The sequence below is a fragment of the Anser cygnoides genome, chromosome 14, assembly GCF_040182565.1.
Source record: "Anser cygnoides isolate HZ-2024a breed goose chromosome 14, Taihu_goose_T2T_genome, whole genome shotgun sequence".
In the NCBI taxonomy this organism is placed as follows: Eukaryota; Metazoa; Chordata; class Aves; order Anseriformes; family Anatidae; genus Anser; species Anser cygnoides.
In genome coordinates this window covers 1881845-1909633 of record NC_089886.1, presented here as the reverse complement: position 1 = coordinate 1909633, position 27789 = coordinate 1881845, and the positions used below count along the sequence as shown (strand labels likewise).

At 44.0% G+C, this 27789-nt stretch overlaps 1 protein-coding gene across 3 annotated transcripts; it reads left to right on the top strand.

The window, feature by feature from the left end:
• Positions 1-793: 793 nt before the first annotated feature.
• On the top strand, positions 794-27066 carry LOC106032756 (organic cation/carnitine transporter 2-like). Of its 3 annotated transcripts, none has more exons than XR_007160720.2 (11): positions 794-1399; positions 10078-10181; positions 11423-11577; positions 12799-12970; positions 13946-14072; positions 18687-18787; positions 20511-20725; positions 21934-22116; positions 22863-22998; positions 23692-23887; positions 25664-27066. XR_007160720.2 is itself a non-coding variant. In XM_048057110.2 (10 exons), exons 1-10 carry the CDS (start codon positions 1007-1009, stop codon positions 25743-25745), a joined length of 1668 nt encoding a protein of 555 aa, XP_047913067.2. In that variant the 5' UTR covers positions 799-1006; the 3' UTR covers positions 25746-27066. The 3 variants fall into 3 exon arrangements, 1 of the variants encoding a protein (XP_047913067.2); XR_007160719.2 differs by having other exon boundaries at positions 23692-25132; XM_048057110.2 differs by lacking the exon at positions 23692-23887 and having other exon boundaries at positions 799-1399.
• Positions 27067-27789: the final 723 nt, after the last annotated feature.

Genomic DNA, 27789 nt, shown 5'->3' with positions numbered 1-27789 from the left:
GCTCGCATGTGGGGAAGGACCCAAAGCAAGGCCTTAGCAAGGAAACATGGGGCTGGTTCTGTTTGGTACGTGCCACCGAGATGGGCCTGGGCCAGGCTCCTCGTGGAGACCTGTAAAAGCTCCTTTCCAGCTCCCCGCAAGGAACCTGACCTTGATCATGGCAACATTTCGGCTTGCCCAAAACATGCAGGCCCAGATGCCAGGCGCAGAACAGAGGCCAAGCACAGTGCAAGAGGGTGGCCTCTGTGTGAGGAGCCAGGAAGTGTTACGGACTGACCACAGCCACCATTCCCTGTTCCCCTGGGCTGCTCGAAGGGAAGAGGTAGAAGAAGATGGACAGGGGAAGGTGCTTTTAGTTTGTCTTTAGTTCTCACTGCTCTCGTCTGTTAGCAATAGGCAATAAATGACACTACTCTCCCTGCCCTGTGTCTGTTTTACCCATAACAGTAATCGGTTGAGCAACCTCGACCCTTGAACCCTTTTCCGTTGTGTTTTCTCCCCATCTCCCTTTGAGGAGGGGGAGCGAGGGAGCCGAGCGGCGGCTGCCCATCAGTGTGAAACCAAAACAGGAGTGAGGATTTTGCATTTAATGGATGCTCTTGTATTATATGTGTGTTTTATTATACTCTCTGATACACGTGTGGGTTGGAACGGGCGGCCCTACGCCTCTGAGGCGGCGGCGGCGACGAGCCGGGCGCGCGTCCTTCCGCCTCAGCGGCCAAGCCCCCGCCGCGCCTCCCTGCCGGCCGCACGCTCGGCGTGCCGGGGGCTGCCGGCCGGCCTCCGCCGGGCCGCACCGGGCTGGGCCGGGCTGAGGGAGGCCGGGCGCTGCCGCCGAGGCCCGACCCGGCCCGGCCCCACCTGCGGGCCCTCCGCCTGCAAACCCCACCCCCGGCGGCGAGGCCCGGCCCATGGCTCGGCGTTCGGCGGGGGCCGGGGCCGGCCGCTTCCTGCCCGCGCCAGACGGGGCCGCGGGTAGCAGCGGCGGCCGCAGCTCGGCGGCGCCATGCGGGACTACGAGGAGGTGTCCGCCTTCCTGGGCGAGTGGGGCCGCTTCCAGCGCCTCGTCTTCTTCCTGCTCAGCGCCAGCATCGTCCCCAACGGCTTCAACGGCCTCTCCATCGTCTTCTTGGCCGGCACCCCCGCGCACCGGTGCGCCGTGCCCCGCGGCGCCAACCTGAGCGGCGAGTGGCTGAACGCCAGCATCCCGCTGGAGCTGCGCGGCGGCCGGGAGGAGCCGAGCCGCTGCCGCCGCTACCGCCTGGCCGCGCTCGCCAACTTCTCGGCGCTGGGGCTGCGGCCCGGCTCCGACGTGCAGCTGGGGGAGCTGGAGCAGGAGCCGTGCCTGGACGGCTGGGAGTACAGCCGAGACGTCTACCGCTCCACCATCGTCACCGAGGTGCGCCGCCGGGGGGGCCGGGGGCAAGGGGACGGCTCCTCCGGGGGCTCCCGGCGCGGTGGGACGCCTAAGCTGGTCTGTTCTGTCAGCTGCCAGTTGCACAAGTAGCCTCCCGATGCCGTGTCTTAACCGGTGTAGTGTGTGTGCATCGACTGCTTGGTTATTTTCATCCGATATCAGCATGCATACCGTGGGGAGGACAGGTCAACCCAGCAACAATGGGCTTGGTGGTTCAAAGATGTCTCTTCGAACTCATGACATCAACCTTTTTTTTTTTTTTTTTTTCCCTTTTTTAAAAAAATAAGGCAGTACAAGTCATCCTGAGTTGTGCAGGGCACAACAGTGGGACGCAGCAAGGTGCTGTTTTGATGCTGTGTCCGAGAGGACCTGAACTTTGCCGTGTGCCAGCGCCGCACCTGCCCGCTGCCCTCGCGTCCCTGCTCACCTGCCGGGAACGGGCCGGATCCTGACCGGCCCAGGTGTGTCCCGCCAGCCGCATCCCCAGGCAGGGCACAGAGCTAGGTGAGGCTGTGCTGATTGTCCTTGTTTCAGAGGAAAGCTGTACTGAGACACGCAGGCACTGGCTGACTTAGGATGCAAGGAAATACTTGAATTTCAAAATGTAGATAGTTTTTTTTTCAGAAGGCTTGTAAACCGTTTGTACGGTCCAATTTCCTCTTTGTAGCTGGGAACAAGTTTTACAGAACTGTAGCTGTATTTTCCGCTCAGAGGCCTATATTCCTTGCTTTGCGAGGACGGTGATGATGGATGTTCGAGTGCTTAATGACCACGAGCTGATCTGAGCGCAGAAGCCTGCCTCAGGAGGAGAAGCTGGGTGAGGAAGGGAGCACAGGGAAGGGAGACCACATTAGCACGGGGAAGCAAGGACAGGGCAAAACTTGAATTGTTGAAAACTTCCCTTGAGCGTGCACGGTCCTTGGGGCTCGGGTGGCGTTTGACAGCTGGCACAAGGCATCGCCTCACCTATTACTGAAGAACTACTTTTTTCATGAAGAGGAAAACTGCTCTGGATTTGTAGATCCTGGTCATTAGTGAAATGTACGGTTGTGAAAAGCTGAGGCACTCTTAAGACAGCATGAGGCAGGTGGCGTTTTCTAGAGTTAGGCAATTTACAGGCGAACATACTGGCTTTGTCCTGAGTGCCCTAATAGAGGGGTTGGCCTGGCTGAGGCGTATTTTGCCAGCACTTTGTGTCCCTCCAGCTTCTTCACTGAGCTTTGGGTGCGAGTTACAACATCCGAACTCTCAGAGTACCCTCCAGCAGCTTCACGATCTGTAGGGAACAGAAGCTGCTAACATTTCGGTGAGGCTCTGCAGCAGCTCTCGCCCGGTGGCTGTACAGTTTGGCAGATGTTCTGCGTCTGGGGGAGGTGATGTTTGGCTGCCCAGGCATCGTGCACCGAGGCAGTATTTTTTCTCTTTAATATTAATGTTTCTGAGCCAGTTTTGCAAGAGCTGTGGCCTTTCACATACTTGCAGGTTTTCAACATTAAACTTGTTTAATTTGTTGGCTTGGTGCTGCTGCTTTTATGATTCACTAATCCTGCCTTTAGTTGCATATCTCTAACTTGTTGAATAATCATGAGGACCTTTGTCCCAGATTTCTGTAGCTGACAGTGGGAGGGGGAAGGGGGAATTTTTTTTACAAAAGGTTTTTGCACAAATCTCTCGTGACTCTAGAGAAAGCCCTCAGTTACATTTCTGCTTTTGAAGGAAGACTTAACACGTTCAGTCCCCTCTTCAGTTGAGGGGGAACTTTCTTTCTTTCAAGCAGACTAACAGCAGAATGCCATTAGCTAGTCTGGAGTATTCAACCAGGAACAAAATCCCTATTCATCTTTTACTTCTTGAGATACTGTGGCTTGAGGGATATGAGAAGTTTTTCTTTAGTCAGAGTGACCATCTGTGTCATTCTTATTCCTCCCTAAGTCCCATTAAAAAAAAGAATGTAGTCACAATAAAAGTTTACATATGGGACTGAAAGATATATAAACTGGGGTAATTAAGGGAAAAGGCTAACTTCCAGTCATGTCTATGAAAGCTTAGTGTCTGGTTGGGGTCTATATTGAATAACTGGGAACAGAACCGAGCAGTGAATTTGAGCACTAGTAGACTAGAATGAAATGATATAATGAGGATATGTTAGATGACACAGCAACTAAAACATTATAGTTTGGGCGTATTCTTACATACTGAAGTATGGGAGTGATTCCTACAGACTGAAACTTAAAAAGATGCAGAGTTTTGTGTACACATCTTCATTTTTTTAATTATAGAAGCATGATTGTTTATCAAATTGAAATCAGGTCAATGCAAGCATCCTTTTGTACTCCAGAGTTGCATGTTTTATGCCTCTTGCAGTCTTAACACGTTTCATTTTTTTTTTCAGAGGAAGGATGCTTACTCTGGGAATTACTAAAGCACCCTGAGGCCTGGTGTACTGCTGGAGCTCTGGGTCCTGTAAGAACGTATAGAGAAAGTTCCCATGCAGATCTTAGGGCCCTGAGTGTTCCGTTACCTTTACACCGAGGTGGCCGTCAGACCCGTGCCCTGAAGCTGCTCCAGACCTGCAGGAAACAAGGGGAGGCTGCGGTGGTGACAGCTGGAGTGACACAAATGGGCCCTGTAGTACAGCTGTGTGACGAGGTTCTGATGTTCCCTTTTTGCTGGGAGACAAGGAGGGCTGTGTTACCCAAAATAGAAGCACAGGCTTGTGATAGAAACTTTGATTTCCACAAGCTTTTCTAATAGGGGAGCCAGCAGCTGAAGCATAAATCAAGCCCATGTCGTCCAGGTTCGGCTCTGGCTGACGTCTTCAATCGTGTTAGTGCAGTGGCCTCAGAGACAAGAAGTCACATCAGGACTTCCGTTATTTTTCATCTGCTAAAAGCAGTAGAAGGACCCTTTTTTTGCTGTAGGGTAACATCTGAATATTCTTCTGGCTGAAGTTACTATTGATAGCTGTGAGCTGGCACAGCTGTGAGTGTCAGAGCTAAGCACTAACTAAAAAGCTGAGACTTTAACTGATTAGTAGGTGCAAAATCTTAGTATTAATAGTCATCGGAAGAAAGAAAAATGTATAGTTTTCAGCTCAGAAGTGAAAATGAATGGCTGATAAATGTACTTTAAAAATGCTGAGGTTTTCATGGTCTAATTTAAGAAGCACGTAACGCAGGACTCTTCAGAATTGTACTCATAAACATTTCTAGCCTCAGAATGTTTTTACAGGGTTAGTGTTTTTACAGTATGATAGACTTGTAGTTCATATAATTAAAATTGAAACAAAGCTAATGTAGAGGTACCGTAGGGAATTAATTATGGGGTAATGTTCCTATTTTGTCTTTAATTTTGGATTAAAAATCAGCTTGTTTCTCAGTTTACCTCTATAAAACTCAAAAAGAATTACAAGGGGAGAAATTGAGCATAAGGAGTATTTTGTAGATGCAAACTTCTGTTTAGAGATTAAAATCTGTGATAGAATGTCTAGAACCTCTAAGTATTTGGAATATACAAATGCATTTTCAGAGGAAAGGGTGTTTAATAATGCCCATAGCTCTCAACTAAGTGGAGAATATTTATATGAGTATAAACAAGACCAGATTCTGCATCAGTGGTTGTAAGTGCTCGGTTGTGAGACTGGGATTTGTTTATTTTTATTTTTTTAAGAACCTGCCTTGATTTATAGAGAGAAGCAACTGGTAGGAGAGAGCATGCTATGTTGGATTAGCTTCAAGAATTCTTGCTAACATGTTGATTTTTAAAAAGCAAATATTAGCACACGAGACTGTCCCACTTCTTTTTTCAATCACGCGTGCTCTTCTCAGCAACAGAAGTGTTGTTTTTCTTTTCTTTTTTTAAATTAAAAGGCAGAGAGAGGATTAAGAGGACACGATGCGCTGTAGCTGTGAAAATTCCTCTTCCTGTAAGGCTTTTCCGTATATAACAGGTGTATCTGTGTAAGGCTTTCGAAGTTTTTAGTATTTGCTGTAGTCCTTCTTTGTGTAGGGTTCTAGGACTGGTATCAGGAAAGTACAGGTGCTCCTGCAGTGGAACAGTTCTCTTTACATCGAGAAACGTGCTCTTTTTTCCACTGTGGTCCCAAATTATACTGTTGACCTCAATTACTTCTGTAACTTTCCAAATGTGTTTGGAAGCAGCATGCATTTGGTGGCAGTATGCATTTGCTTGCTGTGATGCTGCATCGCAAGAACTTCCGATGCTTTGTAGAGCTTCCCTATAATTAGGCTTGCAGTTTCTATGTTCTAGTGCGTTACAATACTGGGCAAATTTTATGCTTAAATATGATTGGCACCTTGTCATTAGCAGTTAGAGCTTTGTTAGTTCCTGTTAGACCAGGTTGGAAAAGAAAATTGCAGTGGAAGTTATGTGGGATAAGGGGTCTGCATCAGTGTGTGGATAAGAGCCAGTGCGGGATTCAGTGCTCGTAATTCATCAAAGGCCAGCTCTCCTTTCAGGGCACGTGGTACTCTGCTAGCACAATGGATGCAGAGCCTGCGTGCAGGAAAAAAATAAATAAAAATAGTAGTCTGCCTCCTGGAGGTTTTGCAGTGCCGAGAGAATTTAGAAGTACGCTTTTTGCTTGGGATGTGGCAACATCATCAGCTGGACTTGTGGCATCTGCCTAAACTTGCCTGGCAGTTTTAGTTTGGTACCTTTATTTTTCACTTTGCAGAAGACTGTACAACAATATTCAGCTTTAAAAAGATCAAATTTCATCTTGGAGTGGTCTGAATTTCATTGTGATTGCTGTAGATCCCAACGTGCAAGCAGTTACTGCTGCTGGGCGTGAGGCTGCAGATGAAGGATGGCCCTGACCTGACAAACATTTCAGGAAGAAGTTACACCCCAGCCAAAGGACCTGCAGGCTGCTTGGGTAAGGAGATAGGCTTAAACTGCACCAGAGGATGACCTCTTCCAAAGTTATTTTAAAAAAAAAAAAGGCGGTGAGAAAGTTCTGTGTCACGGCACGAGCGTTGGGTACCAGTGTTCAGGAGCCTGGCGCTTTGCGGTGTCAGTAGGTGCTGTTTGAAGCAGGGCTGAAATGGGGTTTTCTTCTGTTTGGAGCCACAATACCTTGCTGAGGTTAACCTTATCTTATTTACTGGGACAAAGGCCGTGCTATCTAGCAGGCTCACTCGAAGACAGAGAAATGAAACTAGCACATGATTCTAGAGCACTGGGTCACAGCGTACTGTGCTCACACAGCTCTGCCAGCAGCAGGATTCAATCAGTAACTACTCGGGATGCTTGCTCCGAGCGGTGCTGGCCTCCTAGCAGTGATGCTTCAGTGACTTCTTGGGCAATGTGCAGCTCAGGGGAGGGCGTGCTTGCAGAGTGGCTCTGGGAGATCGGTGCCACCATCACAGACAAACAGATCTGTTTGGTGAGGCGTTGAAAAGCCAAGCTCTTCAGCCTACCTTTACCAGCAGGGACGAGAGGTAACAGACCTTAGCGTCTCTTTCAGTGGTTGTGCACGTGGAGTTCATGGCTATAAATAAGCGGTATTGCACAACCAAGGTAGTTTTCCCTTGGAAACTTAATATTGAAGTTTGCTTTGGTGCCTGGTTCAAGTGCTCTTTGGCGTAACAGCTCCTAAAATTGTGTTAATAGAGACGCAGAAAAACAAGCTGGTAATCAGAGCAGCGTTCTAAGGACCAGTATGTTTCCACCTGCCGACGCAAGAAGCTTCTGGCAGGGCAGCGTGGCATTTTATAACCATGAACTTTTCCAAGCAATGTCTCTGCCTCAGCGGTCATAAGAAAATGTTTGTTACCGGGCACAAACATGCCAGTGTCTGGAAAGCCAAGTGTTGTGCAACCTGGGTGCCAAAGTACAGAGCGGAGGACGGGTGGAAGGAGACGGCTAATTCACAGGCACGGAGTGATCAGCGGGGAAATAATGACTTATTTAGTAATGATACGCTATAAATCACCGGGCTGACTGTTTGGCTAGTTCGACTTCAGTTCTGTTCCTGAAAAGGATGTCTGGTTGCTGTGGCTGGTGGAAAGGGGATTCTTTGTGGGTAGGCGAGTCTGCTACTGCAGGATGCCTGCTGGGAGCGGTGTTTGATTTCCTAATAAATGTCATGTGAAGACACAGTAACCACAGGAACCTCTCTTCTGTATAAATTTGATAATGATCACTTGCTGCATATTTCCAATGGCCTAGATTTGCTCTGCCAAAGCTTCTTGGCTGGATTAGGCTCTGTGAACAGTCATCAGAGAGTCGCTCAAACTTTCTTTAGTCTACAAGGAATGAAGCATTTGGTGAATAAATACAGATTTAATCATAAATACGTTAATTATGGGTTTTAGTCTACATGACATTGGTAACTATAGAATCAGAGAACATCTGAGTTGGAAGGGGCCCACACAGGTCATCAAGTCCACCTCCTGGCTCCGCACAGGACCACCCCAAAATCAGACCGTGTGTCTGAGAGCTTTGCCCAAACGCTCTGGAACTCCAGCACGTCGGTGCCGTGACCACTGCCCTGGGAGCCTGTCCCAGTGCCCAACCACTTCGTTGGTGAGGAACCTTCTTGTAGCAGCCAGCCTGGGCTGCCCCCATCATGGCTTCATGCTGCTCCCTTCGGTCCCAGTAAGTGAAATCCCTTACAAGGATGGTGTAAATTTGGTGGCATATTAGAAAATCGTGATGCTGAAAGGAAATTCAGTAATGATGCCTAGCTGATGATGGTGGTAGGGCTTCTTGGACCTCTGTTTTGAGTGCTAGAGCCTGTGCTTCAGAAGGCATTGTGAAACTGGAAGGGCTTTGGGAATAAGTGCAAGAGTGAGGTTGAGGACCATGAAGTCTGATAGAAGACAAAGAAAACCACGGTCAGATCTATCAAAGGAGAGGTTAAGAAATGCCTTGAATACAGTTACAAATTGGGAAAAGGTGTGTTGTGTTTGCTCCCGTGACCTTGAACAAATAAGACTTCATCTCTACAGATTATAATTAAGACGGTCTAATGGTTGGCAGCTTAAGTTGCACAAACACAGGTGAGAGTAAGTCTTTATGAAGGAGGATAATTCTCTAGGAAAACTTCCTGTTGTAATTCAAAACTAGATGCTATTCCATGAAACAAGGGGTGGTTCGGTTGGGTTTTGCCCTGGGGATCTCGAAGGGACAGACTGCCTTGTCCATTCAGTGATTTGCAGTGATTACCCAGCCCTAAAACGTACGCTATGGTCTGGTGAGCTATGAAGAACTGAGGATTTGTGAGATTCCTGCAGTCAGAGGCTTAATGGTAAGGAGACAAGGAGGCATGAAAGATATCCCTCCAAAAGAGGGAAGGAAAAAGCTGTTTCCTGTGGGCATTCAACATATGGCTGGCAAGCAAACTCAGGCGCTGGCGGTGTCTGGTGTGTGGCAGGCCCTTTGCAGACAGCTTGCTGGTCTGGGAGCCCGGCAGCCTGGGTTTCCTACGGGGCAGATCAAAGCTTTGAGCGCTGCTCCAGTACAGATTTTAAAAACAAAGAAACAAAAAACCCCACGAGTGAAACGCCCGGTACTGGATTGTTTGTAAGCTGGGGCTGAGGGGGGTTAGTTTTGTGCTCAGCGTAAATATTTTCGTCTTGACCTGCAAACTGACCTGTAAATATTTTCGTCTTTAGTGCGAATTGGAAACTAAAAATTTCCATCGCTAAAACGCTGAAAGAGGGCCCCTGGGGGAGGTGTTTGAATAACAGAGGCTGGCAGGGCTTGGCCGCACATCAGGAGTGCTGGGTGCCTCCAGATCCCATGCCTGCGCTCAGCCTCCCGCTGAGCTGCTCCGGCCGTAGCACAGCAGTGAGGTAAGGGGCGAGGAGGGAGCCCTGCTGTTTTCGTCCTTTCTTTTAATATTTACACACTTTTTTTTCCCCAATAACCCAAACAAAATTATAGACTCTTTCAGTAATAGCTGTTGACAGTGATACAAAAATAACACGAATGCTGTTTCAGAAACATGAGACAAGTGGGAAGCGATCGCAAGCTATTGCAGGCTTCATTTAATAGGTATCTTTTTATTTCTTCCTCTTTTTGCCAAGATTTGTTTTCATTTTGGAAATCTCAGTTTGCTTGGTGTATATTTCAATTCGTATTCTAAAGATTGCAGTTGACGCTTTCCCGAAGAACCTGACCATGGTGGATTTTGCAGGTGTCTGCTGCAGACCCGTGCTGCCTAACGAGCCGCAATCTGCAATTAGGTCCCCAGCGAGCAGTGAATCTCCAGTCTCTCTCGAAACCGTATTAAAATATAATAGAGGAGGAGGCATTTTTTCCTATGCTTCAGTTTGTATAGTTCAATTCCTCATAAATTAGAAACATAAGTTTTTAACAGAAGGCTTTACCGTAAGCAGGAAACTAAAGCTTCGAGTCTGTTCTCAAAAAGCTGCTCGAGGGGCTGCAGGGCCTTTGAAGGCAAGCTGAGTCGAGTGCACGAGGAAACTGTTAGTCGCATATATGTGTATGAGTGATCATGCCCAAAACTCACGTTTTTATAGAGCTAGATCTGTTCCGTAGGTTGGCTGCTCGTTTCTTTTGTGGAGGCTTTCTTTTCAAAGGGCGCATTTTCATCTGGGCTTAGCCGTACGTGGAAGGAGAGGGGGGGATTCCTGTTCACTGGAAGCCTTTCATGTTCTCTCTCCTTGCAGTGGAATCTCGTGTGTGACAACGACTGGAAGGGACCCCTGAGTACCTCCTTGTTTTTTGTGGGTGTCCTGCTCGGATCTTTCATATCGGGACAACTCTCAGACAAGTAAAGTATATACACCAAAATCGCTGGCTCCTTGATACTGTTTTGCAAGCAGTTCTTGTATGTGAAGTTTGCTCTGAGTGTCTCTCTGCGACTACTAACACGTCTTAATTCTGTGACTGTCCCATCCGAGTGCGCTCGGTGTGTGGAGTAAATGTCTTACCTTAGACCAGAACATTACAAGGATTGTTAGCGGATGTTACCTTTACCTGATTATTTTTTTCAGAGACATCACTTCTGCAGCAAACTGTTTTTATGCCAGAAAACAGATGCAGGAGAAAAGGTTCATACGGAAAAATCCATAATGTTCTCTTCTAATTACTTTGGACTGTGTTCAGGGAGATTTCTGAGGCTTGTTTTCCTCGTTCTGAGGTCAAATTTAAAATTCTGTTTATCAACACTTAGAGCTTCACTTCTTCAGACGCAACGTCTGAGTCCAGCGAGCTGTGTATGTGGAAGCTGGAAAGCACGACTGCTGCTCGGCTGTGCTCCAGCAAACTTTAAAGAATGGGAGCTGCCGTAAATGTCTGTGGTGCAGATGGTGGGTTTTTTCTGTGTTATTTTTTTTTTCCTGGTTTTGACCCTGAGATCTGCTGTGCAGTACATCAGTTGCACTGATTCCCAGGGAACAATATGTGGTCCTCTGATTTGTCAATTTACTTGTAGAGTTTCTGTTCGTTGGAAACGTAATCCCCATGCTCCCGGTTTGGTAGCATCCATTCCGTTTTCTTTTCCCTCATACATAGTGCCTCAGTCCATCAAGAGAACTGCTAAGATCCCTTAAATTAGGTTGCTTTTTTTTTTTTACCACTTACTGACAGTAGCATCTAACAAACCTGAGTTTTACCTCTTTCAGACATTTTCTTTTTGTAACATGCTGATCTGTGCTGCTCAGAGGAGCAGCATCTATTACTGCTCTTGCATTTTAAATAATTTTGCTCCTGGTGATTTGTCTTCCTACTCATCCTGTCCCAAAGGAAGGAATAGCGTTCCAGCACATACCTCAAGATGACTTCTCTTGTGGCCATAGGAATATTATTTTTTTTCTTGGCCAGTGGATTTCTTAATGTATTTAGGATAGTTATGCATGTGTTATATTTCCCAAACTTTGCTTTTTTTTGCAGATGTCTTGTATCTCCCCAGATATACAAATGAGTAATAGTATCTTTCTCTTTCTGAAGGTGTATTTCATGCTGTTGTATAATGATGTTTTTGTTTTTTGTTTTCCTTTAAATCCATGGAAGGTTTGGCAGGAAGAATGTGCTGTTTGCAACTATGGCAATGCAGACTGGCTTCAGCTTCATACAGGTCTTCTCTACCAGCTGGGAGATGTTTTCAGTGCTCTTTTTGCTGGTCGGCATGGGACAGATATCTAACTACGTGGCAGCGTTTGTTCTCGGTATGAAAGCCCTGCTGGGCACAGTATGCAGTCTTTAGTCCTATGCACTTCCCTGCTCCTTTATATACTGGCTTAGTGTTGGCTTGGTTTGCCAGGCAACACTGTTATTAAGATTGTGTTCTCACCACGCACGGATAACTCATGCTCTCTTTGGAAGTTTCCAGTTGATAGAAGTGCAATCTAAATTAATTCTGTGGCTTACCTTACTAAAAAGGCAAAAACCAGAAATTGGTTGTTTGAAACAAAATCTGTCTTCTAGTTGGAGAGATAAGATGTGTAAGATGCCATTTTTCAGGGATTTGTGTTGTCCTTTATGGGACCTAAATGTGTATTTGATGTACAAATTTGTAAAAGAAAGCGCTGTTTCCCTAAAACATCCTGTGGTAAAAATTAAAAGGCATAATGATTCTTACTTCATTTGCTTTCAGTTTAACTAAGGTCATATTTGATCAGATGGGAATGTGAATTACCTTATGAATCTGAGATTTCAAAAAAAATAAAATGAAGTCACTGGAAGTAATACTAATCACTGTCCAGAGTACCAGATGTTGGCAAGAAATTCCTTTTGGGCTAGAAAAGGCCAGCACAGCTGTGAAAACAGTGTTTAGCTAACATCAACGCGTGCACTCTGCTGCAGTTCATGTAATCTTCTTTGATTTCTGCAGAAATGGCAAAGATGATCTCTTTAGAAGTCTCTTGATTTGCAGGTCCCAAGGTGTTCTTAAAGGAAAGCATTGACGCTCTGTTTGTGCATTTAGTTCTACTGCCAGTAGCCTGGCCCTTTTTATGTACCATACGTGTACTCCTAAAGATTTCAGTTTTTCAGCTGCAAGAGAAAAGAGAATTTCAGAAGGTAATACAGGTCAGAACCTAATTTAGGAAAAATGTAGAAAATTGTTTTGTAGTATATCTGGTGGTTTTAGCTCCTCAAGTAAAATGGGAGATTCTAAGAACATGTAGCTAACACTTCTGTATTTCTTTCTACATAAAGAAATACAGTTATAGCCTGATTCTCTTCCTTTTGTACTTGTAACTACTTGCGTTTATGCAGGATCATGACATGAAACAGATCTGGAGTGCCTCAAATATTGGAAGGCAAAGGTGTATATGCTGTAACTACCCAGTGTAGTATATTTCAAAGCCAGTTATTAAGGTATTTTTGTAAGATATCTGGTTGCTATTAAGTTAAAACACTAATCTTCATTCTTTTGTTTTGAACAGGCACAGAAATTCTTGGCAAATCAATCCGTGTGCTATTCTGCACGCTAGGTGTTTGCATATTTTACGCATTTGGCTACATGTTGCTGCCACTGTTTGCTTACTTCATCAGAGACTGGCGGATGCTGCTGCTGGCGCTTACTTTACCTGGGCTGCTCTGCATCCCACTCTGGTGGTGAGTAGAAAGAAGCTGCAAGACATTAGTCTGTAGAAGGCTTTGCCAGCAGATTTTTAAGATCCTGATGCCAGCCAGCCTTTACCAATGAAATTCAGGAGTGGGCAGGTGAAAAGCGGCTGTAGCCTTTTACTGTACCCAGTCTATTAGCCACAAGTCTGCAGCATTGATCTCTGACTCATGTCTGAAAAAAATAGTCTTCATTTTCTGTAGGCTTCTAGAAAATGAAGTGATTCCATATTGAAAGGAGGGAGGGGAAAAAAGGGCAAAAACTCGTCCTCCTGCATCAGCCAAAATCAGTGAACTTTAGGAGTAGGCCTGGGCTAAGAGCAGCAAGAAAAACAGTTATTTTGGGAAGCTGGGCAATGGTATGGTGATACAGATATGACGAGCTGTAAAACCTGTGAGACTTCAATATTTTCATCCACGGTTGGTGAAATACTACCTTTGTGATGTGACATGTAAGGTTTAAGTAGTCCACATGGTGGTGGTGTTTCTTCACTTACACAGTGTGTCTGATTCCATCTAGCTTCTCTTATGAAGCTGAATGACTCATGCAGATTCCACTTTCTGTAAACAGTGTCACAAACGGGCAAGTCAAGAACTGATTTTATAGGCGTTAGTCACTAAGCATATACCTCTTAATGTACAGAATGCTGCTTATGTGTTCGCATTTCTGAATTTCTTTAATTAAACCATTTTCCCCATACTTGGAAGGTTTTAGTTGCTCTTCCTTTCTTTTCTGAATCATGCTTCAGCTCCTTAGTATTTTTTTAAAATCCATGAACTCATTTTAATCTGTTCTTGTTCAGCCTGCTAGTCTGCTCTTGTAAATCTGATTTCTATTGTCTTTGCTCTAAGTTCTGCAAGGTATGGAAAGTTTTGAGCTCTTTGTGCCTGGAACAATATGTGTTGGTCTCTGCAGCAGTGCATTCTGTGGAAATGCTGACACATTATTATGAACATTTCTTACAGGGTCATTCCAGAATCTCCACGGTGGCTAATCTCTCAGGGACGATTTCAAGAGGCAGAAGACATACTCCGAAAGGCTGCAAAAATTAATGGTATTACACCCCCAGATGTAATACTTGATCCTAGTGAGGTAAGATTCATTTAGCAGTCAAGTTGTTTGCTAGACCTATTAATGATTACGGAAAGCAGTTAATTTCCAAACACATGAATTGAGTTATGCCTGCAGTGTATTATGTATTTCTCAAATGGGTAGAAGTTCATCCTTTTCTTGAAACGCCTTAAAGCATAATACCCTTTCCGTGCTTCTTTAAGATTTGCAAAGCCCTTGCTGTCCCAATCCCATGCAACATTCTAATGCAAACATTTTTTTGATCCAGTTAACAGCTGTCTTTTCGATTTAAGCCATAGTTTTGAGGGGAGGTAATGCATTTGATTTACCTATTGTTTTGTTATCTGACTATATCCCATATGAAGTCAGCAAATTAGCAGGGAGTCTAGTTTATCCCAGTGACTCGGAGTTTGGTGGGCTTTCTTAGCCCACGCAGCTGACAAATGACTTGATTCTGATCTTTCAAGCCTCTGGGACCTGGCCATGTTGAGGAGTATGTCTTGGGACCCAACAGAGAACACTTAATCTCCTAGTCTCTTAGCCTTTGTTTTCCTCTAGACACAGACCTCTTTGGACAGAAATATGTTTCCTAGTGATTGGCTGTAGATAGTAATTATGCTCTGAACAGATTTTATGCTTGCTTAGAGTCTAATATAAAACTGATCCTGGCCAGTGGTACTGGATTACTGTTCTTCTAGTTCAATTTTCACTCCATATTGAGGAGATCAAAAGTTGAACCTCTTTAGAGTGGATGAGGAAGAAAAGATATACTGCTAACTACTCCATTTCTGCAAAGCTGTTCTTGTTTCCTCTAGTTATCTCCCCTTTGTCTGAGCAGTTGGTGACCTTAAGCTGTGTAATCAGCTCCGCGTTCATTCACACATCAGACAGACAAATCGTTTGCATAATCCAGGGGAATGTGTAGATCTCTAGAGTCTGTCTGGGCATGGTTGCTCAATTGTGTTCTTATTGACACTAGACATCGTGTAGCTGTTGATAGGAAATTTGATTGTCACTACCTTTGTATATTCACTTCACTTTACAAGGCCTCTCAACCAGGCTGAGCAAAATGGTTAGCCATTAAACTCAAATGTGTTGCTATTGAGATTGAAAAAGCTTAATTTGGCTGGAAGGTGGCTGAGGTACAGGCAAACCTGTTTATCTAGACTGATTTGTAGATAGTAGGAGAGCCATCCTGGTCTCCCTGGAACAGACTGAGAATGCCAGGAAAGCGTGGACGTCTGTTGATGGCTCTTTCACTGGACTTTCATTAGAACACCCTTTTTTTTTTTTTTTTTTCCTCCCGCCCACATTCTTTCTCATGCTGTAGGGATAAAAACTTACCCCCTGCCAGCACTGTGGCAAGAGAACAGAAAACGAGCTCTGACTCCAACACTGGCTTAAGGTCACTGCGTCTGGAATGCCTCCATCTCCCATTCGTAAGAAGAAAAATTAATCTGTTCCCTATCTCTGAATGGGGCTGGATGAAGAAGCAGCAGAAGGGAGGGGCAAGACCAGGAAATGGTGATCCTGGGGAACACTGGACAAGGGGGAGCTGCTGGCTGCCGCAGCAGGGAGGGCTGCACTGCATATTTACACAGTGCTTATTTATGGCCAAAGAGATTAAACCAAAGCACATCAACTTTCAGAAGTGCTGTTCAAGTGCTGTTTAAAAGGCAAATGAGCTAGATTAATTGTTTAACTGCAGAACTTCTGTCCATTTTTTTTTAAAGTAAAAGTAATGCTGTGACAAGATCTGTGCAAAGCTGTTCTTCCTCAGTGGCCTGTTTACCCTGTTCTCTCATTTGCTTGCTGAAGAGCTGTAGAGCAGAAGGCTGGCATCTTCCCCCCAGTTTTTAGGAAACATGTTTACATTGCAGCACGATTCTCAGAAATCTGGGCTCGCTGTGGGGCCCCATACAGTTGGAATGAGCAGTCTGGATGGAGCAGCGCCCGGGGCTCCTGTCTGAAGTGTTCCTCAATCCGGTGCAGCACCCGCAGCGTTCGGGCTCCGAGGTTTCAAAACAGTTAGGGTCCAGGAGGGGACTATCCCCAAACAGTCTGCAGAGCATAAATAGAGCCCGGTTGGTTGGATTATCCAATACGAGGGGAATGAAAATGTTTGGGTGATAGTTTTACTTACAGCCCATCACTTTGCTCTCCCTGCCCTTGCTGTAGCTTCTTGTGCTGTTGCGTTAGGGGATTGTATTGTCTGCTTACACAGCTGCTAAAAGGCTGGGCCCTGTTTCTCATCGACTGTTTAAATTTTGCAGTGTTCCTGGTTTTGTTTTGTGGTTTGTTTGTTTTTTCCTCCCTTTTTTTTGTTTCCTGTTTGTTGGTTTCTTGGCAACCAAGAGTGGCAAAACTGGAGAGCACTTCAGGAGGGTCATGTGGTGGATGAGAAAGGGCCGAGCTGTAAAGCTGCCCGCAGCCTGTGCGGTGGGAGCCTTGTGCTCAGGAAGAAGGGAAACGGTCAAACGTTAAGCCTTTAATAGAACTTCGTGCTTTTAATAGAATAAAAAAACGAAGATTTCCAAAGGCAAATACACTGACGTTTGGAGTGCACGAGCAGCAGGCTACTGTTTTATCCTCCAGATCTTCAGAGCAGAATAGCGCTCGGAAATAATTTTGACCTGATGCAGAAGTTGCATAAACTTCTTGTTGGCATTAGCTCAGATACAAGATGGTTTACAAGATACGGAGGAAATAATTTATATTTTGTATCGAGGGACAAGACCTTAAGGGCTCCAAATCAGTCTCCAGCAATTAACTTGCCAAAAGATCACCTACCTGAATATGGAGGAGATGCTGATGAGGAATTAAGTTGAACTAGTGGTTGCTTTTGTCTCCTCATTGTGTGTTGTGTCCTGGAATGTATCCAGCTCTTCTACTGGAAGGCCTGATGATTTAGGGGAAAAAATGTTGCAAGCTGAACTAGTACAGAGTACTGGGTGTTAAATTAGACCAGGCAGAGAGAGAGTTGAGAAAAGCTTGAAGTAGCGAGTGCACTATTTTGAGGCTACAATCTTACTTCCTTTTATCTGTAATCATTTGCACACACTATGGAGTATGCGGTGCTAACCAAAGACATTCAGTCTTTAAACATTTTTAAGTGTAATTTGACTTTCTCGAGTCTTGGAAAATCACAGGAGGAAGTAATCTTTGTATATAATTTTTTGTGCTTGCACGTAGTAGCGGTCTATCAGGTAAGAGTGATTCTTCTAGTTGTGAAGAGAGAAGTTGTTGCTTAAATGTTGTGAGCTGTCTTGACAGCTTGCATTTCAACAAGTGTCAGAATTAAAAATATTTCAGCGATAGTTTTTTTTTTTTTTTCATTTTATAATTTTGAGCTGGTAAGGTGGATGCTTGTTTCTTTCTTGGGTAGGTTTCTAATAGTTAGTAGGCTTGCAGATTCAGATAGATATAAAATCACCTAACATAAGAATCTAGAAGATTGTCAGACCAAAGTCTTGCTCACATTCTTGCTGTGAGACCATTTAAAAAAATAAAATAAAATTAAGCAAGTACTTTGACAAACCCTGAAAATATACCATCTTTTGTGATGATAAATTATCACATGTAGAAAAAACAGTTGTTCTTCAGCCGTATAGTGTTGCTTTATCAGAATTTGTTGTTTTAATCAATGCAAGTTGTGCTCTCATATCACCTTTTACATATTTTAAAATATCTCTCCCCTGTTACTCATTGTTTAGACGTCTAAATTAAAGTTCTAAATTAAAAAAAAAATCTTTCCTCTTGTGTAATTGTATCAAGCACAAAACTTGTTAGCGTGCTTCATGGAAGAATGTCTTTGCACTGTTTACATGGAAATGGTTTTATCTTGAAGAGCTGAAAAATTTCATGGGGAAGGGAGAAGTGATGCGTTGTCTTTTTGCTTGTATTCTTACAAGGCGATTTCAAAACCAGGATAAATAATGATGGGACTCTTCAGCTCCTCAGCAGTTTGTCTCAATTTAAATACATTACTGTTAGGTCCAGCATGAGGAGTCATTTACTAAATTTATCCTGCTGCAGTTTAATCTTATTTCTTGCCTCCTCTGTGGTAGGGGTAGACAGTTTATCACTTTTTTGCTGGTCTTTGAAAACCATTCTTGCTCTTTTAAGACTCCCTCAGTCTTCTGGCCCTTAGGCTAAATAAGCTGTGTTCTTTCAGACTTGATCATGTTTTTCAAATGTCTCATCCTTGTTTCTCTCCTCTTGTCTGGGTGCAGTTGACTTGCATGATGCTGAAGGTGTTGAGCTCAAAACTGGATGCAAGAGTGATGCCAGTAGTGGCATATAAATTATAAATGTTGTTGCTTTATAATTCAAGTATTAAAGTAACAACAAGCAGCTGCTTTATGGAGCCTCAGGCAGAGAAAATGATGACTAATTTCAGCCTAAATTTTAAATGATTTTAAATTAGGAAGGAGCAACTGCTTTCACAGATACTTGGCTCTTATGGCTATATACCCATTTGGTTAGAAGTGAGGCACCTGTTTCAGCTCTGCAGCTTACTGAAATGGACCCACATGCTCTCAAATAGTGGTGTATAAGTCAGGCAGTGGACCTGTTCTCACAATAATTCTGCTTGCGTGATGTTAACGTTCCATGCTTTTGTTTGTTTGTTTCCAGCTGCAGGATGTGGATTCCCAGAAACAACAGACATACACCATTTTGGATCTAATGAAAACCCGAAATATTCTGACTATCACAATTATGTCAGTGATTCTGTGGTAAGCAAGAATGTGGTCTGGGAGTACGTAAGCACAAAGGCAGCAAAACAGTAAGAAACTGCTCTTTGAACACTGAGGTGTTCTGAGGAGGAATGGGCAAAACTCGTTAGCTCAAGAAACAATGACCTGCTGGCTGAAGCAACAAAATTCTGGTTACATAGGTTCTTCGTTTCACATGAGGAAGGGCTGTTTTACCAGGTACTGAACGAAGTTTTATGATTGCACAAAAGAGTCAGATATTGTCCAAGTCAGTTGCATAGCCTACGTGCTCTTGCAAATCTTGTAGAAAACTATTTAGTTGGTTTGGGCCATTTTAAAACTCTTTTTTACCTTGAATGTCAGTTACCTAACGTATTTTTAATTAATTTCATTAAATATAAAGCATCCTATGCTGCCTCACAACAGTGTTTTATAATGCACAGTATACGCGTGGTATATTCAGATTTAAGAATTGTAAGATCTCATAAAAGAAGTTTGATAAAAGAGGATAATAGATAACAGCAAATGGCTGAGGGTTTTGTTAGTTTCGAGGAATTAGAGAGCTTTTAAATTAATCCCTTTGCTGGTTTTGCATCAGGGAGGAGAAAGTTTAACTTCTCATCACCCTGGAACATGTAAATACCCCCTAAAAGTTTGCTAGAAAAGTTATAACTGTCAAGGTTTGCCAATGTGATAAGCTAAGGCAAACTGCTACTGGAAGTGAGTTCCAGCAAGCATAGGCAGTTTATTTGATATAAAAATAACTCTTAGCAGCCCAGTGTTGTGCAGAATCATGAAAAATACCATGTAATAACTACTTTCGAAGAGAATAGTTTTAGCTGGCATATTGTACACAACGAGGGGTTTACCCTCAGGTACACTAGGCAACTTAGTTTAAGTAACTGGACCGTGAATGTTCTTCCATTGCGAGGTGAGGAGGAAAAAGACCTAATCTTTGGTCAGTGATCCACTTCGTGCTGTGCAGTCAGGTTTCTCTGTGTTCTGCTATCACATGAATGCTGAAGGAAAGGCAGTGCTGAGTGTTCTGTGCCTAACCCGCACCTGGACTCATCCTGATCCAATGACCTCGTTTACCTTGTTGCTTGTTGTTGAAGCATAACCACCTTCCCAGCATCTCCCACGGCACCGGAGATCTTGTCAGTAAGGACAGTTGTGCGTTTCCCTGGTCACAGGGAAACCAGCTGCAGCTTGGCAGAGACACAGTTAAGATGGCTGCGTGCCCAGCCGCCAAGCTCTGTCCTGTTATCCTGACCAACCCAGGCACAGAGCCATGCGAACACGACTTGGGTGCTGTCCAGCCAGTGTGGGGCATGGCAGAGAAAATCCCTGATTGTTTAGCTCTGCCAGGATGCCATACTCCTCCTCTCTGACTTAATACACAAAGCAGGGAGGGTAATGATCCAGAAACAATTCTCTCCTCCCAGAGCTTCCTGTCTCCTTCTAAACATAATGAGAAGCTACTCGAGGCCTCAGAAGCTGTAGAATTCAGTAGTTCAGACTGTCATGGTAAAGCTACAACCACCCGTAATAAGAACTAAATAATATTGTTAGATCACGAATTAACATCACTTATCTCTCAGGGGTGACCTGAAATAAGGAGGCATACGTGAACCTCACCCCCTCTCCACCAGCATGATTTCTACAATTGGCAGATGGGAAGAGGTTCACGGCAACCTCAGGAGGAAGACCAATCTGTCTGATCATGTTCTTCTGCTTCTTTCAGGATGATAATCTCTGTTGGTTATTTTGGACTTTCTCTTGACACACCCAACTTGCATGGAGACGTCTATTTAAACTGCTTCCTCTCAGCGGTGATTGAAGTTCCAGCCTACATTATTTCCTGGCTGCTGCTTCGAAATCTCCCCCGACGGTATTCAATGGCTGCTGCGTTGTTCTTGGGAGGCTGCGTTCTTCTCTTCATTCAGCTGGTGCCTTCACGTATGGAACCATTGGTTGATCTCAAACATGTATGCTAGGTGAAGTCCAGTGCCATGCATTGGGCAGATGTGGAGGGAAAGCATCCCGAGGGGACTAAATATAGACATTCAGTTCCTATCTATGCCCTTCTTGCTTGGTTCTCAGTGCTGCTGCACTGGGAGCTGACACAACATAGCAATTCAGATACATTTTTATAGGTGGGTCTTCTGCTTTGTGATCTGTTCAGATCAGCACCATAGTCCAGTTTTGCCTTACCATACATCCCTGGCAAGGTGTTCTGGTAAAGTCCAAGTGTAAAACCAGGGCTAGACTAACTGGAGGTTAACAGGAGGCTACAGAACTTGCTTCCTAAACAACTGTCAATCACTCTTTCTTTAGGGCTCGTTTGAACAGTCATTGTTCAAGACAGTCATTGTGGAAGCATTTTTGATAAGCAAAGATGCTTTTACTAAATTAGAGTTGATAGGTAAAATAATGTCTGGCAACTGCAAGGAGGGCAAAATAACATTTATTGGATATTAAACAATGTACATCTTCAGGCCAGTTAGACTGAGGGTTCTGGACTCTTTCTGGTAATGATGTTAAATATAATTGGGGAGAGGGCTTGTTGCTTAGCACTTGTTTACAAATCAAAGAATAAACAAAAATTGAACAAGAACTGCCTTGCTTATTTTATACAGGCAATACATGAATTGCATTCTTTTTTTTCCTAATCCTTTTCAGTTAATTGGACACTGATAAGATCTATTTTGATCTTCAAATCTAACTGTCCTAGCATTGTAGAATTAAATTAACCCAGCATTGTAGAATTAAATTACTGACTGGTAGCTGGGAATGTTAATGAGAAACCAGAGCAGCAAAATAAAAATAACTTGTTTCAAATTATTAACTTTGCTCATTGTATTAAAAAGGAATACATGGCATTGTTTGCAATAGCAACAATCTGGCCTCTGAAATCTGAAAGAACCGTTTCAGCTCTTGTTCTGTTGTACTTATTTTTAACCTGGCAGAAAGCCCCATGCTCAAGAGGAAAATCAACATGTTTGTCCTAGCTTTTAAAAAAAAAAAAAAGTTGCTTGTAGACATGTACAGGAAAAAAATGACACTGGATAATGGAATTAGACAGAAGTTATGCAAACACAGTAGAATTAATAGATAGCATAAATTGTCAGAGTTTTATAGAAGCTCTTACTGCATTTTGATTTCAGAGTTTCGTGCCATATCTATTCTCCTCGTGATGTTGGGGAAATTTGGGATCACATCTGCCTTTTCAATGGTTTATGTTTACACGGCTGAGCTTTACCCAACGGTGGTGAGAAACATGGGAGTTGGAGCAAGTTCCATGGCCTCCAGACTTGGCAGCATCCTCTCACCTTACTTCGTTTACCTTGGTAAGTTAACTAGTCTGCGGTTGTGCTGGGGAGATGGTGATGGTGGAAATCATTGTTCTAGTGCTGCATGCAAGGCGTACAACAGAATTGCATCTCAATGGAAGATCTAGTAGCAGGGTTTAAAAAAGAAACTGAAACCAAATCAGTTTTGCTCACTTGCACTGACTCTTGAACAGCCCCAGCTTCACAGGCACCACCACGTGTGTCAAAGAAGTCTGTCCAGCAGCCCAGCACTCCAGTGCTTGTGTCCAAACCGTAGGTCCGGGACCCTTGTTCTCCACGTCATTGTAATGGGACGCCAACTACCAAGTCTTATTTGTATCTCCTGGGTTCTTCTTAAGCTGGCAACCACGTGCTAGTTTTAGATGTGCTTTTGACTCAGTTCAGCCTCCCACCTCTGTGGGTCACTGGGATTTTCTGACTTCTCTTGGTTTCCAGATCCGTGTGGCTTGTGAAACTGCAACTAAAAAATGGGATCTCAGGACGTATCTGAACAACACACAGTTATAACATAGAGAAATCTGTGTTTTATGCCTGTTGAAGAGATGCTCACAATCTTATTGATTCTGTTGGGACAGCTCTCATAACTACTGTTTCCCAGTCTTTGAATTCCTCAAGCATGTTTAAAACAACGTGCTTTGAGTGCTAGGCCAAGAGGTTTTTGTTTTGTTTACTGAAAGCTGTACCTAGGTACAAATGGTATCAGTGACTTAGAACTGATGCTTGCTTTTCTTGCATTCTGCTAGGTGCCTATGATAGGTTCCTGCCTTACATCCTGATGGGGAGCCTGACCGTGCTATCAGGAATCCTGACTCTGTTTCTGCCAGAAAGTTACGGTATGCCTCTTCCTGACACAATTGAGCAAATGCTGTTGGTGAAAGGGTAAGTGTTGCCTTCTGATTTTAATCCTTCTGATTTTAATACATCTGTTTTATCTATAAATTTATGTGCATGCCTATGCATACGTTCCCTTGTATAGAGCCTTGCTAAAGTACTTGGTTTGCTGTATAAAAAGCATACTAGCAGTAGGAAAGACTAGTTCTATAGAGACTAATGGAGTCACAGCACAAGTAATTGAGGACCAGGGTACCTGTATGCCACAGAAGCTGCTGGTTAAAAGTTGGCTGTGCATTTAAAAGAATTCTAAGAGTTATAACAGTGACTGAAGAGTTGCAAAGAATTGTCTACAAAATAGTGTTCTGGGGAGAGATGGGATCCACCACACTAAGAGGAGCAAAGGTGTCTTTGCCAGCAGGATGGCTGGCCTGATAAGAGGGCTTTAAACTAGGAGCAGCATGGGAGAGACAGTTACCAGCAGCCTTGTGAGGGACTTGTGGACAGAGTTGACATTATATGAAGGAAAGGGAATGGAAAATCAACGAAAGAAGGCTTTTAAATGGGATAACCACCAGCATTTGCATGTAAGCAAGGAAATGCCTACAGGGTATTGTTATGGGGAAGGGAGGGGGGGGGAGAAAAAAAAAGACAGCTTGCTGGGCTGCCTCTCTGAGGTACCTGTACACTAGTGCACACAGCATGGGGAATAAACATGAAGAGTTAGAGTTGTGTGTGCAGTTGCAGGGCCACAGTCTTGTTGGAGTCACGGAGACATGGTGAGACGGCTCCCATGACTGGAGTGTTGCAGTGGAGGGATGCAGGCTCTTTAGGAAGGACAGACTGGGACGACATGGAGGTCGAGTCACCCTCTGTGTGAGAGCAGCTGGAAGGAACGGAGCTCTGCCTCAGGATGGATGAGCCATAAAGATTAAGGGTAAGCGTTACAGAGCAGAGCAGTATGGGTGACGGATCGGGCGTCTGCTGTAGGCCACCCAACAAGAAGGAATAAGTGGATGAGATTCTCTACAGACAGCTGGAAGTAGCCTCATGTTCACAGACCCTGCTTATCGTGAGGGACATCAGCCGTGCCAACATCTGCTGGAGGACCGACACAGCAGGGTGTCAGCGATCTAGGAAGCTCCTGGAGGACATTGATGACAGCTCTCTGACCCAAGTGGTAGAGTGAAAAATGAAGGGTGATCTGTTAGACCTTGTACTCACAAACAAGGAAGTACTCGTTGGAGATGTGAAAGTCAAAGGTCGAAGGCAGCCATGGATACAATGGCCATGAAGTGGTAAAGCTCAGGATCCTGAGAGGAGGGAGCAGGGCAAAAAGCAAGATTGCAACCCTGGGCTTCAGGAGAGCAGGGCCTCTTCAGGGATCTACTTGGAAGAGTCTCAGAGGATAAAGCCCTGGAGAGAAGCATAAGGAAGATGGTTAATATTCAAGAATCACCCCCTCCAAGCTCAAGACTGGTCCATCCCAATGCAAGGGTAGACAGGTAAAAATGCCAAGAGTCTGCATGTATGAACAAAAAGCTCCTGGCAAAACAAATACAAAAAACATGTATACAGACGGTGGAAACCGGGACAAGTAATCTGGGCGGAATCTAGAGACACCGTCCAACCATACAAAGATGCAATTAGATGATCCTTCCTCTCTGTAGGCCCCACGTGGAGTTCTGTGCCCAGTCTGGGGCTTCCCTGTACAAGAGAGAGACAGACTGGAGAGAGTGCAGTGAAGGGCCACCAAGATGGACTGAAGCATCACTCCTGTGAGGAAAGGCTGAGAGAGCTGGGACTGTTCAGCCTGGAGAAGAGAAGGCTCAGGGAAGTTTTACCAAGGTATATAAATACCTGAAGGGAGGGTGAAAGAGGATGGAGCCGGGCTGTTTCCAGTGGTGCCCAGTGATACGCCCAGTGCCTCTTGTCCTAAACTGGAACACAGGAACATCAGGAAACACCTGTGCTGTGTGGGTGGCAAACCATTGCCACGGGTTGCCCAAAGAGTCTCCGTTCCTGGAGATACTCAGAAGCTGCCTGGATGCATGCTCCTGGGCGAGCAGCACCAGGTGCCCCTGCTTGAGCTGCGGTTGGACCAGAAGGACCCAGAGCTTCCTCCAGCCTCCACCAGCCTGTGGTTCTGAGAAGAGAGAAGGACTTGCCTAGGTTTTGTCAGGTACCCAGTTGGCTTTGGTAATTTAGTTAATAGTTCTGCTGAAGATGCAAAAGCTTGACTACAAGCCTAGTCCCTCTTCCCAAGTGTGTATTGTAAAATGTACCCCGTTAAGCTCCAAATCTTTTATTCTGCTATGAGGGCGGAATAAAAGTACAAGAGGAATGCTTTGCTTTATAGATTTGCCTTTTTTTAGTTAAATGAGCTTTATTTTTAGTCTGTACGTTTTCAGTAATTCTGCAATATCAAACTGTTACAAAATAATTTACTTTTCTAGGTTCTTAAAGTCATTTAAGTACTGGCGAAGGGCTGAGTTCTTCCAATTTGGTTCAGCTAACCTAAAAAAAGCATTGGGAGTTTGGCCTCCTGCCACGGCTCTAGTCAAAGATGATACATAAGCACACACCCTTTGTTAGAAAGGGACCTGTCCAACTAAGTCAACGGAGTGTTAAAATCAGGAGTCGGTAATGTCAAGTAGGTTTCAGGATATCAGAGACTTTTTTTCTGTTCTCTCATTTATTTATTTTTTTCCAGATTAGAATACAGGCCTGCATCTACAAGGAATTCAAAGGATGAAGAAGAAAATCCAGAGATTTTTAAGAGCACAGCTTTTTAATGAAACTCTCTGCTTCCTGGTGGATTGAAAGTTAAATGGACTTTTCTTCTAATATTCCTTCTAGAACAGGCTAGTGGCAACACTTCCTCCTGCAATTTTAACCTTATTTATAAATTTAAGCACTGTGTTCCATACGTTCTCATTTTATATGGCCATAAATACTGTGTAGCCTTCAATGAGATTTTCAGCCGCATTAATGCATTAGTACCATGGAACAATAATATCTGGTCAACCCTTTGTAAGTAAGTGTGTAGTTCAGCTGAACAATACTTGAAAATGAGTTCAAGGGCTACCAGAGCACCTGGATTCATCAGTGAGCCTTCTCCAGAGCTGATGCCCATCAAGGATTTAAAATAGCTAGAAAAAGCTGCTAATTGGTTTTGATTCCTTGACTTCTGTCTCTGGACAGAAAACTTATTTATTATAGTAAAGGTTATGAAAACGTGCCTCTTTGTGATCTTAAGTGACTTTACATGTGCTGAATTTGTTAACAGATTCAGAAAGATGCAAAGAAAGATTTTTGAGAAGGAATTCTAACTTGAAATGTTTTAACTCAGCGTAGTGAAAGGATAGTCTTGCACAAAATACTTGTAGCATTGAAGCTTTGCTCACAAAATCCACTGGAATCCAATGCCGGTTTTTAACTACATATGTCTGATGAAGTTGTTTACATCTGACACTGGAATGTGGCCTGATTCGAGGCTGTATTTATTTTAAATGATGCAAAAGGTTTCATCTGTGTGTGTAGAGGGTGTTGTTAGTTTGGAGTTCTTCCTTTTTGATGAGTGTTGGAAATTTTCTGTCCAAATTGTTTGTTTTTTAAATGTTCTGTGCAATTTTGGATGATGGAAGTGATTCTCCTGTCCTTGTTCTGTCCTTTCCACGTACATGCACATACACATACTATCAATAATCCACGCCACTCCATTGACCTCATGGTAAAATTTACCAGGAACAACATTTACAATATGTTTAAGACCACTGGTTCTTGATTCTCAAGTGCCAACGGTTTGATTTTTGTGAGGTCTGTTACTTCACTTAACTTGTGTTAATTGCGTATGTGAATTTCTTAAAGAAAAAAAAAATCATGTTGAAAATCTGCCAAGAAATTATTCCTTGGGTCGTAGAAGCACCCTTGGCACTACCTGTGTTTCTTTAAATACGTACAATATACACGTACACGGAGTCTCGTTTGTGCCATCCTGAACTTGCATTACTTTATACTGTGACAGATGTGTATGGTGAAAGCATTTATCTTGTGGCACTTGTTTGTGTTTTGTCCTGTCTTATAACGACTGAATAAACAGAACCTGAACCTGTATAGTCAAAGCTGTTAGGGGCCTTACTTTCTAGGTGCAGCAGCGGTTCATGCAGTTGAACAGGTGAATTACCAGTACTCTGTATCCTGTCCTTGCTAACCGGGCTGCAGCAACTGGCTTGGTGCAGTTCTGTGCCCTCCAGACTGCTCATTTGGGAAGCAAGAAGGCAGAAACTCTGCACAGACTGCAGTCTTTGGGTTTGTGTGTTACCCTCTTCCTACCAATGTCTTAAGCCTACAGGGCTTGCTCTGCTTTCCCTGCATCTTCTCCCCTAATTGTTCAGTGTTTTAACTTCTGGATGCAGCAGGAAGCTGGCCGATGTCACCAGGCCACAGAATGATATAGAGAAGCTTACTTTTGCCATAGTGTCAGCTCTTTCGAGAAGAGAAATCCCAAAGTTCCGGCAGGTTCAGTTTCATTCCTGTTTGACAGATGAAGAGGCACTTGGCAGATGAGTTTAAAATGGAGTGCATAATTTGAAAATGGTGCATAAGTTGAGAGTCTGAATTTTGCAAGCTTCAGTGCACATCACTTAATGGCCTTGAAGTGAGCAAACAAATGTCAGGAGAATGCATGAATCAGCGGGGCTTCCTGGTGGTGTGAACATCCCTCATCCAAAAGTCATGATAGAATTTGTCAGGTTTCGCACCTTGCACCTTTTCTGGAAAATTTTAGACCGTATTCTTACATATGCAACAAACTCAGTGCAAATATATTTTTGTAAA